The sequence below is a fragment of the Thunnus albacares genome, chromosome 12, assembly GCF_914725855.1.
Source record: "Thunnus albacares chromosome 12, fThuAlb1.1, whole genome shotgun sequence".
Taxonomy (NCBI): Eukaryota; Metazoa; Chordata; class Actinopteri; order Scombriformes; family Scombridae; genus Thunnus; species Thunnus albacares.
In genome coordinates, this window is record NC_058117.1 from 15,332,349 (window position 1) to 15,347,746 (window position 15,398).

At 41.3% G+C, this 15,398-nt stretch overlaps 1 protein-coding gene across 2 annotated transcripts; it reads right to left on the reverse strand.

Moving 5' to 3' along the window:
• Nucleotides 1-6,586: 6,586 nt before the first annotated feature.
• Nucleotides 6,587-14,764, reverse strand: LOC122993824 (angiomotin-like 2a). Of its 2 annotated transcripts, none has more exons than XM_044368293.1 (11): nucleotides 14,564-14,764; nucleotides 13,163-13,964; nucleotides 12,425-12,593; nucleotides 10,806-10,950; nucleotides 10,632-10,721; nucleotides 9,632-9,927; nucleotides 9,351-9,526; nucleotides 9,154-9,207; nucleotides 8,834-9,030; nucleotides 8,483-8,614; nucleotides 6,587-8,013 (listed from the first exon to the last, which is right to left on the reverse strand). In XM_044368293.1, exons 2-11 carry the CDS (start codon nucleotides 13,882-13,884, stop codon nucleotides 7,928-7,930), a joined length of 2,067 nt encoding a protein of 688 aa, XP_044224228.1. In that variant the 5' UTR covers nucleotides 13,885-13,964; nucleotides 14,564-14,764; the 3' UTR covers nucleotides 6,587-7,927. The 2 variants fall into 2 exon arrangements, with proteins under 2 accessions (XP_044224228.1, XP_044224227.1); XM_044368292.1 differs by having other exon boundaries at nucleotides 9,154-9,255; nucleotides 14,564-14,762.
• Between the last annotated feature and the right edge of the window lie 634 nt (nucleotides 14,765-15,398).

The following is a 15,398-nucleotide window of genomic DNA, read 5'->3' on the forward strand; positions in this document are numbered from 1 at the left end:
ATATGGAAGTTATAATAAACCTTTTTCGTTTAAAGATGCCCTTCAGACATGTTTTAAGATGTATGAAAATATTCTACTTTGCACGTTAATTTGTGTCTGATATGTTTTTTCCACCAAAAAAGTTAAATTATCTATAAATATGCAAAAAAAAATTGTTTCAAAAGTTCAACTACTGTAGGATGTGCATAGAAACTTTCCATTTTCCGCAGATCAATGTAAAAACAGTCTTCTAAACTCTGCATCATTCTGCACAGTGAAGCTCAAACATTCAACTGTAGGAACAAGAAGAAAAACATTTTGGAGTGAAGGGAGACTTTAAATATTTAAATAAATACCTTTGAACCTGTAATTGTTTGTCCCCTGTCTCTGACAGACCTTTGATGCTCCACTTCCTTCCCATATCCACCACCCTGCCCTTCAGTCTTTCTCTTTCTACACTGAACTTCCTACAACCTATCAGCACATGTTCAAGTTTAATTGCAGTTCCAAGTCTCATTTTTATCTGACACTGTATTTTTCATGGTGTATAAAGTAGCATCATTATGTCCTAATCTTAACCTAGAAAAAATGACATCTTTCCTTTCGTACATAATTCTTTCCTACATTTACATTTACCTCTATGGATTGAATGGACCGATTAGCTCTTCATTTGTTCTTCTTTTTACTGGCAAATTGCGACCAGGCAGAGCATTATCACCACCGACTGTCGTGTTACATTGTTCTTATATCCTTGTTATCAGTCCTGTGTTTTGTAGATAGGTGAAGACATGCTTTAAAACCAAATTGCCAGACCTATATGCAAAGATTGTTTTAAGGTCCATGTGTTTAATCCCTTTACATTCCAGTTTGTTCCTTAAGAACTGTCTTCCATTTGCATATTTGGGACAGAGAAGAATGACATGATCCACAGACTCAATTCTGATTTCAGACATCACATGCTCCGCTTGGATGCTTCCCAATGAGGTGTAGAGATTAATTTAATTTAGTGTGTCCCAGTCTAATCCCACTAATCAGGCACTCTTCTTTCCTACTTCTCCCCAGTGACCTTCCCTCTTCAACTTCCTGCTGGATCTGATACAAATGCCGTCTTTATCCCATAACCTCTGCCACTGCATCTTAATTTTGTTCCATATGAAAACTTTGGTTTCTGCAACTCTACTTGATTTGCTTTTAATCCATTTTGGCCAGAAATTCTACTGTTTCTTTTCCTTTGGTCACCTACTTGAGCTGGTACCCATAAAAACTATACATCAATTTCTAGCCTAATAATTCTCTATAAACATTGCAAAATTTGATAAAGAATATCCCGTCTGCATCTTGAAGAGGTATGTTTGAGACTAGCAAGGGCTGCACTTGAGTCTAAATATAGTATTCGCAGAGGTTTGATTTCCCCTATCCACTGTAGAGCGAATAAAATGCCATCATTTCAACTGCATATACTTATATATGGTCAGTTGTTCTCTTGGTCACCTTAACTTTCAGCCCTAGGACATAAAATGCACTACTTGTTTTTCCATTCTCTGAATTTTTAGACCCATCAGCAAATACATAATGCCCATACCTCTCATGTAGTTAAGTGTTTACATTAGCAAAATGAATGTATTTCTGTTAGAATGAATTTGTCCCAGTGTGGAGAAATCTATTATTGGTTGAGGCAGTAACCATAGTGGGACCATGGTATAACCTTTTTTGTAGGATGTAAATCCTTATGGCTCTGCAGATTTACCCAATAATTGGCCATTAATTGTTTCATTCTTAGCTGAAGAAGCATTTCCCCAACTTCCACCTGACGTGCTGACTGAAGTGTTAACTTAAAGCACGGTTTGCTGTACACTGGCTAAAATTGGTTCAATCTATATGAGACAGTAGCATAGCAGGCCCAAGGTGACGGTAATATTATTTTAGTTATACTAAATACATCCTTTTGTGTTTTTTGGAGTTGTGTTCAGGTAAATACAATATTTTGTGTCAACTTACATGAACAGGAGGAATAATTACAGCAAGGAAAACCTCTTTGAGTGTTCATATGGGCTCCTGACTGTTGTTTTAAGACAGACTTGCAAACTTGTGAGCCTATCCTTTGACACTAGCTGTGAATGCCCGCCTATTATATGCAGTTAACCTGAAGATAGATTATGTGAAACAGACACATAATACACTGGTAAGTGCAGCGGTGTACAGATGTGCAGGTCTAGGAATTCACCAGCAGGTGGTGCTGTGCGACCTCACATGTTTTGTACCTAAACATAAGGATAATATGTCTGTTGTCAGTAGTTGTCTATAATGTTTAGCTGGTATATTCTAAATCACGTCACAGTTTTTAAAATGTGGAAGTCAAACATGTGGATAACATCAAGACTTTGTTTGAAATTAACCACACTCTCTATTTTTATCAATCATGGTGTTATATTACTCAATGTTTCACATTATGGAATTTGGATACATATGCATGTGGATGTCTGTACCCAATAACTTATAAAGTATCTGATTAACATGGGGATATTTTTTCCTGCATTGCTGTATCACTCTTTGAGTCACCTGGTTATCACTTACATAACTACACAAGTAGTTTTTTCCCCACACTGTTCCCTCAAAACATTTTAAAACGCAAACCAAACTCTCCCTAGGATCAGTTGTTATCCAGCCATACATTCCCAAAAGATGACCTGTTAGGTGTACAGTTGAAGTGAAAAAACACTATGTGGCTCAGAAATGTGTGTGTGTGTGTGTGTGTAGCTTTGTGAAGCAGTTAACAGATCTAATCCCCCAAGTCAAAGAACACATGTTTTCCAAGGGGTGGAGCACATATTGTAGCTACAGTACATGGGCTCTTTTTTCCCTCATGTTTTGTGTCTCAGGGGATCTATGAGCGTAAATAATCCTCAAGAGGCACCAAATTCTGTGTTTTAACTGTTTAATATCTGCCGGGCCATTTGTCAGGAGACAAAAACATGGTTTTAATTTATTGATATTTCCAAGAATCCAAAAATGCATAATTGGCCGATATAAAAGAGTACATAGAAAAGAAGACTCAGCATTTAAAAAGCATGTTAGTGGATAGCTGCTGGAACATTTTTGACACCTATTTGCTTTTTAAAAAATCAGTAGACGTCCTGGCCACATGAAAGCCTCCATTGCATCTTATAACGATGATTTTTCATTTAAGGCCACAGCATGGACGTGTGCCTGCGATATGGGTTTCAGGGTCATCTCTGTGGTTTTAAACATATGGCCCCTAAACAAACAGGAGTGCCGTTCATAATTGTATAGCATTTGCAGGCTTATGTAGCAGGTGGTGACAAGTTACTCTCTTGGGTCCCTCTGAGCATGACACGTGTATTACCAGTGTCCTGTGTCATGTGTCCATGAATCCATGTTGCATATATCTATCCCAGGGAGGCCAGTCAATCAGTCAATCAGTCAATCACTCATCACACTGCCTCAGCATTCATTTATGTCCATGTGTTTGTTTATTTGGATGTGTGTGCATGCTTGTTATGCAGTGGCTATTATTTGTGTGTATTAGTGTGTCTGCAGTGGATAAATTAACTCCACAGAAATCTGCATTATAGTTTGTTTGTTTTTTTTCTTTCTTAATGAGTGTTTGGCCTGAATTCTTGCAATAGTTGCCACACTAATTACCATACAAAGTGAGACGAGGACAGTCTGCGTTTCAAAAACCTTCTCATACTTTGAAATCATCCGTGTATATCTTGAATGTGCTGAAACTTCAAAGGCTGATGTATATTAGGAATGTGCTGTTAAACTGTAAACATTCAAGAGAGGGCAATAAACCCGGCGGTGCACACAAACACACAGTGTGTGAAGATCATTTCCACGGTTTACACAGCAACAAACCCATTCCTTTCATGGTGATTGTGGTCAATATAAGGTTCCCATGTGACTGAACCAGAGAAAGGAGGGAAACAGTTACAAAAAGTGTAGAAAATGTAATTTTCTTGGATGTTTGAGCACAACGGAATTTGACCCCTGACTCCCATTTACGTTCTATCCTCCTTCATCTTATCAATTCTGGGAAAGAGAGAGCCGCGGTCGAAACATGTCAGCTGCCTTTCACATTCACAGAGGAATGTTGGCGAGTCTTCACAATGTTGTCAGTCAGTGCACCAGATAAGCGCTCTCAGTTCATAAATAAGATTGATGGCATCGCATACCACCAGTTCCTGCTCTGTGTTTTCCCATACAAGCTTCTCTGTCAAAAGCATCCGCACTATCTCACCAGCTCATATCCTCTCTGTCCAAGTCCAGGCATGCTTAGGTGTTTTAACATATTCCCCATCCAATTATCAGACTACACTACAGCAGGATACAGTCTACTTTTGCTTGCTCAGGTGTGAGTGAGCATAATGGGCAAATGAGTCAAAGCTGGCACAGAAAACAGACCATAAATAGTTTGTTGAGTGTATAAGTTAATGGATAACTATAATAGACTGTGTGTTGGTCCTAATGTTATCCAATCACCAGGAGCCTTCAAAATGCTCTAGAAATGTGAAAAAAGTCTTATTTACGGTTGTGTAGGATCAAAAGGAACTAGAAAAGTGTTGGTCACCAGTACTATCTTAGACCTAGAGACCAAAACATGAATAAAAGTGGCAAAATAGTGTACATGGTTATCAGGTTTTTTTTCTTTTGTCTGAGGAAGACTTGTGTTAGGTCTGAATGTCGTTAATAAAGCTCTGATTCCAGTGTGCGGATACTTTTCGCTTGTCCTCTCATTGGTTTATATTTTACTGTATATATTCAACTCTGATTCCACTGAGGTTTTGTGGATGTGCACATATTTGTTCTAATCTATGTGTCGCTGAAGAGTTGTTTGACTTCTACGCTCCACAGGAAACTTAGAGAGCACCAACTCAGCACCCTCACTCAAGGATACTTCAGCATAAAGGATGCTTGACATAGGTGACCTGTGAAAACACAAGAGACAGAGAGGGAAATAAGTCCCAGGCTTTATCATTCTATCTCTTACAATTGACAAAGTCTGATATGTTGTATTGATGCTGCTTTCTAATTATGCACCCTTTATAAAGGCTTTATAAGTTGTATCTAATGGCTAATAAATTATTTATTAATAGATCAGTTATAAGCCATTAATCACAACAAATTTAGATGGCCAGGTTGTGAAAAATCAGATTGGCTGGTGTTTAGCCTTTCCATTTGGTAATCATACAGTTATAAATGTCAGTAATCCGTCATTTAATGCTCATTGATTTCTCTAATAAGCCATCAAGTCTCAAGTTATAAACATTTATAAATGAGTCATTAATGAATAGTTTTAATATCAAGTCTGCAGCCATACTTTAGAAATAAGTGGTAAAACCATTAAAAGAGTCAAAAGGATTTTGCGCAACCTGATAACCCAAAATGTGTTCTTATTAATGTTTTATAGCATTAGCAAATTATGTATTATCTATTAATAAAGCCATAAGTTACAACTTGTAGCCTCTTTATAAAGGGTGCCTTAGTAAAAAAGGGTACCTTTATATATATATATAAACATATTAGAATGTTGTCAGTAAAGCAAAACAACCTGGATAGCAGACATTTGTTGAATAAAGCAACTGCATTGCAACTGGAGAAATGCGTAATGTGTTTTAAGTTTAAACTTAACCAAACTTCAGCCTCTCAAGGTGCAAGGCAGTCACATGACTCATTGCTCCACTGTGCTCCCCATTTATCAATTAAAATGTGTGAAGCTCCTCTACAGCAGCCATAATTTATAATTCACACACATCACACGCAGTAGGATGACTGGTCAAACATGTGAGTGAACACTGATGACACCATAACATTCATTGTCCATGTCATTGTCATCCTCTCATTGTCCTACTGCTTTGTAAAGTCTCATTGTCAACGTCGCTCAACCGCCCCAAACTGGTACAAGTCGAAATCTGCGACTGTGTGTGTATTGGTCATGCACAAGTGTGTGTGTGTGTGAGAGAGAGAGAGACAGAAAGATCTATCCTGAAACAGATACCACATAACAGAGCTCTCCATTCTCTCATCTCATCCTCATATCCAATGGCATGTCTCGAAATAACTCATAAACACCTCTGGCTGTGAGTTAAATCAGAGGCAATAAAAGTGTTGAGGAATGCAGCACATGTTGGTAAAGGTGCAAGTTAGTACACAGGAATTTCAAACTGTATTAGAGGCTAATCTGGGAGAAACCTGTCTTTGTCACGTATAGGGTTACGCGTCCCTATGAGAATGTGATCTATGTCAAGCATGCTCTTCATGGCAAGAAGAGAACAAGAGAGGAGGCCACCCGAGAAAGTTGAACCCAAAAGAATGCAGCTCTGGTATTCATTAATGAAGTGCACTCTTCTCTGTGCTGGAGCGAGAGGACAGGAATGAGGAGATGAAGCGACAATGTGAGACAGAAGTGAGAGTGAAACAGGAAGAAACAATTCACAACATTTACCAGAGAAAAAATAGGATTTTTGAACACTTCATAGCATGCTTGTGATATTATATATATATTTATGTATCTGTAAACAGAAAATATCAAACACATTTGTCAGTAGGAAATATAAATAAAACAATTCACAAGCCAGGAAACCAGTTAATGTATATTAGAATATTTTATTGCTTTATGAAATGTTGCATGAATTCAACTGTAAAAACCTTCATATTGTTTGAAGTTCACAGAAATGTCCGTTTGAAGTCAACACTCGGTTGGTTGTGTACAGCTTGACATGACCGTGATTGTCGGCACATAACTTACAACAAACATACATAAACTCTTTGGCGTCCTGCTCAAAGCACTATAATATCTAAAATAATAATAATAATAATAATAATACAAACATCTGTATAAAATATATAATAATAATAATAATAATAATAATAATAATAATAATAATAAACCTGTTTGTTAGTTCAAAGCTCACAGTAAACAAAACCAACATGGTGTAGTTTTCAATTTTTATCCCCAGTGGTGACCAAACCAGCAGAATCACCACGTCAGGAAAAACACTCACACACTGTAATCACACATGCAAACATACTTAAAGAAGGAAAATCAGAAATCAGAAAAAAAACAGATGATGAAATCAACACCATGATGCAACACCCTCACAAAAATTACAAACAACACCAGGTCTGTGTCAGTTTGGCAAAAAAAAAAAAAAAATACCAAATTGTCTTTTATATATATATATATATATATATATATATATATATATATAATGCATCTCACTGCTGATATACCTCTAAACCTTTGCAGAGCCAGCTGCTAGGGTTTGAGGAATATGGACAGTGAGAGCATTTAAACAGTGTTTCATGTGTTATAAGCTTAAATTATTGAGCAAAGGGATGTCTTCCAAACAGATAAGATCCATGTGATGGGAATGAGGTTACTCAGGTTAAGTCCACATTTTTCGGAGAGAGAGAGAGACAGAGAGAGAAGGGGGAATGCAGGTCAGATAGCCTTGTATTGAATATTTATCTAGAAGAGCATGAGGCTTAAGTTAATATTTGGGGAATGTGGAAACCAGACAAGATAAATATGTAGCTTTTTAATCCACTGGGTTGGAAAAGGAGATAAAAGAAGGGGGGGAAAAAAGCAGCAATTATATATATTTATATATAAATATTTTGGCATACACTCTCTGAGAACGTGTTGCCCTATTACAATCCACAATACTGTCCAAGTACCTCGGAAGATTCATCTTTTCTCTCCCAGCTGGGCACACTGCCTGCAGCTGTCCAGCTTAGTGAGAGTAAGTGAGTCGGAGCACAGCTCTGTCTCTAAAATGTGAAAACAGTCCTTTTTTTTTTTTTTCTTGTGCGTCGGCCTCTTTCCGCAACATTCTTGCCTCACGCATCCAGTATTTTCTTCCATTCTCTATTCAAAGACTTGCGCTCTTCACAGATTCTTTCGAAAAATACACCTCTCAGTTCTTTAAATGAAGATTTCCACAGCCTCTGACTCCAACTCATCCAGACCTCTGAAGGGGTTTAATAGCAACTTCTTAGGCGCTGCCTTGTCTGGGGAAAAAAAAAGGACAGTAGAGAGGATGAATAATTATATAATTATTGGTGGAAAAATGTCCTAGATTCAGCTCAGCTATCAACGACTAAAGGTTAACAAAGATTTTCCACATTCAAACAGACCACTCTGGTAAATGTGCTCAGTCAACAGATCCACATAATTTCCTAACCATGCACATTCCACAAGGCCCACATTATGAAACGTGACCCGGACAGATGGTATCTGATTGGCTGGTTAAGTCGCAGCATGGTTAATCAATGTGAACATCCATGAAACTCCTTTCATGTAGAGAGAGAAGTGTACTTATATACTCTGTGTGTGTGTATTATGCAGGCGTGTTTACTCATGCAATGCCTGAAATATGTGTGCATATCATTTATCACCCCTGTTTTTATACTGGCAGCATTACTGGATTATCAGCCCTCGTAAACAAACACACTCATGCATATTTGATAGATTACTCACCACCGTTGAGCTTAGTTACGCTGGCGGCCTCTTTGGCTTTCGTTCCCCCCACCTGCCGTTCTAGCGTTCCAGGTTCGGACTGAGCGGAAAACTGACAGTTTGGCAAAGTCTGATCATCTGAAAGACTCTTCCCTGCAAGACAACATCACAAAAATGCCAATATCTGTCAGAACTTTCAACTCCTTTTCATTAAAAAGATTTTATTAACAGAAAACCTGTTGGCACTTCTTAATCCTTACAGCCTGTGTGTGTGTGTGTTTGATGGTGTAATATAAGAAGTACAGTAGGCTGCTTTGCCTTAGCACCACCCCACATTAATGTTTAAACACAAGGCAACATTAGGCTCCTCACCTCTACTCTTGGTGGTGCTGCCGAGGGTGCAGATGGAGGGAGTGGAGGAGGCGAGTCGGAGAGGCGTCCCCGCCGTATTCAAGAGGTTTGTGCGGGTACTTTGCTCGACCTCCCGCCCTTGGTCCTGGTGCAGCCGCTGGTTGAGGATCTTGATTACAGCATCCTTTTCCAAGATCTGAGCGTAAAGAGCACGGATCCTGATACAGAACAGAAACATGAAAAAACATGTCAGAAAACAGATAACCTAATAAAAATAAATAAATAAAAATTCTGTCATGATTTGTTAAGGTAATTCTTTGAGTGAAATTATAGGTACACACCTGTTCTCCATCTCTTGATTCCTGTAATCAGCAACTGGCAGGTCCTCGTTGAAACTGTTGTTAGAGGAGTGGCAGGGTGAGTGATTAATGATGGTGGTGTCTCTGTAAAGGTTGAGAGATTGAAGTTTAGCTCAAAGTCAAATGAGCTGAAAAAAAAGTGTGTGCAAAAGATTTCCTAACAAGCCAGTGATTCTTACCTCTGAGCAGCGGCGGTGGCAGCCACCTCCATGGCAAACTGCCTCATGGTGCTCTCCTCCAGGTATTTCTGCTCCCAGCGCACCATGTCAGCCTCGAGGGCCAAGATACGCTCCTCACGCTCATGGAGACGCTCTTGGAGAGAGCTCATTGTCACTCCTGGTGGCTGGGACTGCCTCTGTGGTGGGGGGAGAGCGGAATGAATTAGCAAAACAACTTCAATGATAAAGTGCAGAAATTTGAAATTCATATATTGTAGTAGCATCAGGTTTTTGGGGTTTACCTGTTGCGCCCTCAAACTCCTCAGCTCCTGCTCTAGCCGTGTCCTCAGCTTCATCTCCAGGCTCTCCCTCTTCTCACAAGTGGACTGTAGCTGAGCCAGGGCACTCTGAAGCCGCTCCACCTTCTCTACGTAAGCCCTCTTCCTCCTCAACTCCTCCTCGAGCTGGCGGCCGCGTCCGCGAGCCGTCTCTAGGGCCTCCTCCAGTCTCTTTGCTCTGAGGCTCTGCTCCTCCGCCGTGGCCCTCAGTCTCTCCACCTCTCGCTCTACACGCTCCCGCTCAAAGTTCTGCTCCTCATCTGAAACAAAGAAAAAGTAAAGGTTGCCAGGGTAAGTGCATGTTTAATGGATGTGGATTAGAGTTATGGGTTTAGTTTAAAAGTTTGACACCTGCTATAAGATGAAATATGAAATCATTCCAAATCTGTCCGGGGTTTTTTCTAAATAAAAAAGTGAAAATATCTATGAACATCACTCCAAAGATTCCCCCTCCTGAGTGAAACCCCAGTAATAAGTACCAGAGTTCCTACATGGTGGCCAGTGTTCTTCATTTAGCGAAGCACTCATGGAATGCTGAGAGGAGAAAGGAGGAGGAGGAAGGGGAGAGAAAGCCGCCCTATCCCTTTGACCCACATAGCAAAGCATTCCTCATCAAGGCCATACAAACACCACAGCTCTGCTTGAGTCCAGTTCCTTAAACAGACAACATAAATCACACTAACAACAGGTGGGGGAAGCTCATTTCCACCACTTCCACTGCTGCTCTGTGATTTAGAGCCCGTTTAATTTCCCGTCCTCTTCCCTTGCAAAGAGGTGCGTGGATTGAATTCCCTATTATTAAGCCTTCTTACCAAATAAGCTGAGGTTATGCAAGTGAAATTCCTGCATGCAGGATGCCCTTAGCTACAAAAGGGCCCCATGCTATGCTACGATCCAATCCAATCAAGCATGTTGATTGCGAAGGAGGATGTAACGCAGAGCAGTGGAGAGGAGTCATACTCACTTTGTTCAAGGAGTTTCGCCATGATGTGCTGGTTATGGTCGGCAGCCTGTACTTCTTTTGCGACATGTGTTCTGGCATTTTCCAGGTTTTCTGCAATGCAACAAAAATTTTAAATTAGACTATGTTTCAAAGCATTTGGTATTCTGGCTGTAATCTTGTGGCAGTAGTCTGTACCTCTAAGGTCTCTGTTGAAATCCTGCAGCCTCCTGACCTCAGCTACCAGCCTCTTCCTCAGCGTCTGTTCCAGATTCTCTCTCTTGCTGCTGCCCTGCATCAGTGTCTCGTAGGCCTCCGAAATACGCTGGATCTCCTGCTCCAACTGAAAGGAGAAGAGAGGGAGAGAAGGTGGGGGATGATGAGAGGAGAGGAAGAAGGGACAGAGATGGAGAAGGAAAATTTTTGGTTAACCTACTTTACATGCCAGGGAGGAGCTGGAATGTTGATTCATGTTGTTACAGTACATAGATATACATATGGGTACATATACAATTGTGTATATACAGTACACTCAGTCAGTGTGTGTGTATGTGTGTGTGTGTGTGGGGAGTATAATTCTGAGAAGGAATTCAAGCCCGCACCACTCCCTGTGAGACTGATTTATATCTACATTCCTGAGGGCTGATAGCTCTCGTTCCAGGTGTGAGCGCACAAGTGTGCAGGCAAGAGCCGCACACGCACACAACACATTGCGAAGCACAACTTATAACATGCACACAAAAGGCTCACACACAGAGGTCTGGGAAAGCTGCCAGTGGAGGGAAGGTGTGCATGCCTGTGCCTGGGTTGTGGAAACGGCAAAGAGACACCCACCATTACAGCAGTCACACAGGCATGTTTACTCAGGGCTGCGGCCTGATGGAGAAAACTTTCCAACCCCGGCAATTATCATTCTTTTAGGCTGAGACAAGGCAAGAACCATGTGACATAACTCCAGCAGAGAGCAGGAGTGGATTTTACAAAGATTGGCTGAGGTGTCAAATGTCTCTGAAGTTGTTTCCACCATGTTAAACAAGAAAATATCTTATTTTAGGCCTGAGAGGCAATCATGTAAGGCAAAAAAAGAGGAGCACAAATAGGTAAGAATGTGGAAAAAGTGCAGTTGGGTGGAAAAACAAAAGGGACCTTTCACTTTTTACACAGCAGCCTGCCACCTGCCACGGACCGCCACCCCACCCCCATCAGCTGTGTGCAGGTCACAACCCAATCAACTGCTGTCTGACAAGCCCTAGATTACGCTGAAAATCTATGGCCTCCCTGGCACTAAAGTGCACACACACACGCGCTCTCTGGCCTCCACTAGGTCAGCTAGACAATGAGAGGAGTGTGTATAAACACAGTGGCAGGCTGTGACCTCTGTTTGTGCCTCTGTGGTATGGAAGGTAGCAGCTGCTGATCTCATCTGTCCAGTCCAGATGAGGGAGTGTGCCTGCAGTTGGATATTGGGGAGACAACTGTTGGCTGGGGTTGTGTTTCATAGACAGGTGGTGGTTGAGATGGAGAATGTTTCTTGGCTGTTCAGCGAATAAATAACTTTTGAGTATTTCCCTCTGGTTGACTAATGTGATACATGCTCAGTTTTTGCCATTTCAAGCTGCTGTCAGTAACTTTTCGTCCTACATTTGAGAACTGCCTTTGATTTTAAATGACAGAAAATGTGTCACTGATGTGGTTTTAATAATTTATCATCTAATCTCAAAGTCTGCAGAATGAGGCAGATTCACCCATCTCGTTTGATCTTGCACATGACCTGTGCATGAAAATAAGATTTTCTCTCTTGGATTTCCTCGCCTTACCTTCTGAATACGGCTGGTCTTCTCCCTGTGTGCTTCTAGCTCTTGCCTCAGCCTCTCATTCTCCATCAGCAGCAGCTCCACTTGGTTGGGCTCCTCCAAGCCAGCAGGTGGCAGGCTGGTGAATGTGTTGTAGCAGGGGACATCAGCTGGCTGACCAGACTGGATATACCTAGGAGAAAGAAAGACATGTTGTTAAGTAAAAAAAATACTCATATCTGATTTATATACCCAATTTTATAGCTGCTTTAGCTCAATAAAAATGTTTGAGGCAGCCAGCTGGATTTAGAGGTGTGAGAAATGGCTTTTGAGCAAGGCATCTGAAATATCACATTAAGCTCTATTCCTGTCTGTCAGCAAGCAGACAAGCTGACTCCAGTGGCTGTAAAGAATGTAAAAGCCTATATGAGGAACATACTTTTGTAAAAGCATCCAAGGCAACACAAGCATGCAAAGCTATCCTGTTGCAGTATGCCAAGTATTACAAACACCTACAGGGCTGAACTTGTTCTCCTGTAAGTATTTCAAGGAGGAAATGTGAATTGGTACGTGAGCCATACTGTGACTCACACTGACAAGTATGTGTTTACGCATGTGAAACATGACGAGCCCTGGAAACCGACTACAAGGCGGGCTCTCGTACAAAAACTACACCACAGAGTATGATGTAATGTAAAGTAGTTTTTAAAAAACGAAGTACAAGCACACATATGATTATGCCCTCCAAAGTTGTCGTCGTACCTGTGCTGTTGTGCCTGCACTGGCTCCTGGACCTGGTGAGGAATAAATCCTTGGCCCTGGATGGGGGCTGAGTACTCAGGCGGTGGGCTGCGCTTGTCCTGGCTCTGCCCTGTGCTCTGGAGGCCTTGTGGCATGTAGTAAGGTAGCTCAGGGTAGCTGTGAGAGGTGCTCTTGATAGCTTCTGCTTTAGCTGCTGTATCATTCCTCTCCAGAGATATCTGCATGCGATGCTCACTGAGTGACCGCACATGGCTGCACTTCAGCTCCATCAGATCTGCCTCTTTGTGGAAGGCCCCCTCATGCAGGAGCTTCCCCTCATGGAGCTGCCTGATGGGGCTTGCAGGGGCCCAGTGAGAGGCAAGATACTGAGAGTGTACCTTGGCCTGCTCGTATGTTGGCAGCTCCTCCCCGTGCAGCTGGTAGAGCTGGTATCCACTCTCCGAGTGGTGGTAGTCACCCTGGTGCTCTTGGCCCTGAGGCTCCTGCCTCGCCGAGAGCTGAGGGAGAGGAGGGTCTTCTTGGGTGAGACTCTCCAAAGAGGATCGTGGGCTCCTGCCCATGTCGCCTCCACTGCTGGGTCCACTGTTGCTTCCACTGCCTCCACGCAGTGCCTGCTGCTGGATGGCTAATAAGGTGCGGGTGTCTGTGGGGTTTCCATAGCGAAGCTGTTCCTGGATGAGTCGGTGCAAGACCGTGCCAGACGGCTCTTCAGTGGACGACATACTGCTTTGTGAATGTTGTTATTCTCTCTTTAAGGACCAGTTGAGTTCTTTCTCAGTGTTTAAATAAATCAGCTGTGAACCTGGAGCAGAGCAGAATGAGAAAATAAAGTGGTGTCAGTGTGAGAGGACAGTGATAAACATTTATTAAATGAGGCAACAGATAGTTAAATGCTGTAATACATTCATACACTAGTAAAAAAAAGACACAACAGATGGCTTTGTTTGAGCTAAAAAGGCCTTGATATCAACATGAACTCCTGCATCACTGACTTTAACATGATGTAAACATATTTCCTTCTTCAGAAAACTCTGATCAACTTCTTGGATTGACACTTTGTTTCGAGAATTACATGAAAATAGAGCAGCATTGTGTCTACTTTACCAACAGCGACAACACAGAGATGTGGAGACATTTTCCATAGCAGGCAAAAAAAAACGCATGCGCCAAAAATTCCAATCTCATGGGGGAGCAAAAGCACACAAAACCGCATTGTAAAATAACTTCATTTTTGGTCTTATAGCACAATTCTCGTATGTAAAACACTGTAAAAAGTATGTGAAACTCCGATAATACATTACAGCTCCTATTAATTCTAAACCAGAAGTTACTTTATTCACATTTACGGTTCGTTTTTCTGTTGTGGAAAAGAAAGAAGGAAAAAACTGACGCTCGTCTTACCAGCTCACGCTCTCATTGTATCAAAACCTCGTTCTCGATCTCGAAGTAAAAATTTAGAATAAATCCACTATTTCCATGAGTTTTCCTTTTTTCCCCGAGTCAAACGTGTCTCATCTTCCTCCCCCCGGACGGGCTGCCGCGGTTCTCTCTTGCTGTGAAATGATTGTGGAGAGAGCAGGCGGCGATAATAAGTAACCGAGGAGGGACTGAGGTCGGAATGCCAGGAATGTAAAACGCGAGGTCCCTCGGGGATCAGAAGCGTAAAACCACACGGGGAGGGGAGGAGGGGGGAGGCTGCAGTGCGCTTTAGTCTTACCAATGAGCAGTTACAATCAAATATAGGATTGGCTATTTGTTTTACAAAGTTTTGCGTAAATGTCTTTGGGAATAAATGCATTCATGTTGTCTTCTTTTGTGGCAGAACATATCCTTCATATGAGTGTTTCCCAGAAGTTTTCAGTGTCAACACTGGTGTTTGCACTGTTTTTGCTTGTCAGATTCATTTATTAAGTGTTGGAAGATGCATTTAGATCATTTCTGTGAGTAAAAGTAGCAATGCCACACTGTAAAAATACTCAATTACAAGTAAAAGTGCTGCATACCTAAGCAAAAGTAAGTCAAAGTGCTCAGTATGAAGAATGGTCACTGTCATTATTTTATCATTGGATCATTGATGCATTAACATAAGTGGTAATTGATCAAAGTGCATCTAACTGCTTCATTGTTGGGTGGTTTAATCAATAACAATGCTTGATATTTTATTTCATGTTAAATCTTAATCTAAAAGTAACACTTAACTATAGCTGTTAGTCACATGTAGTGGAGTAAAAAGTAC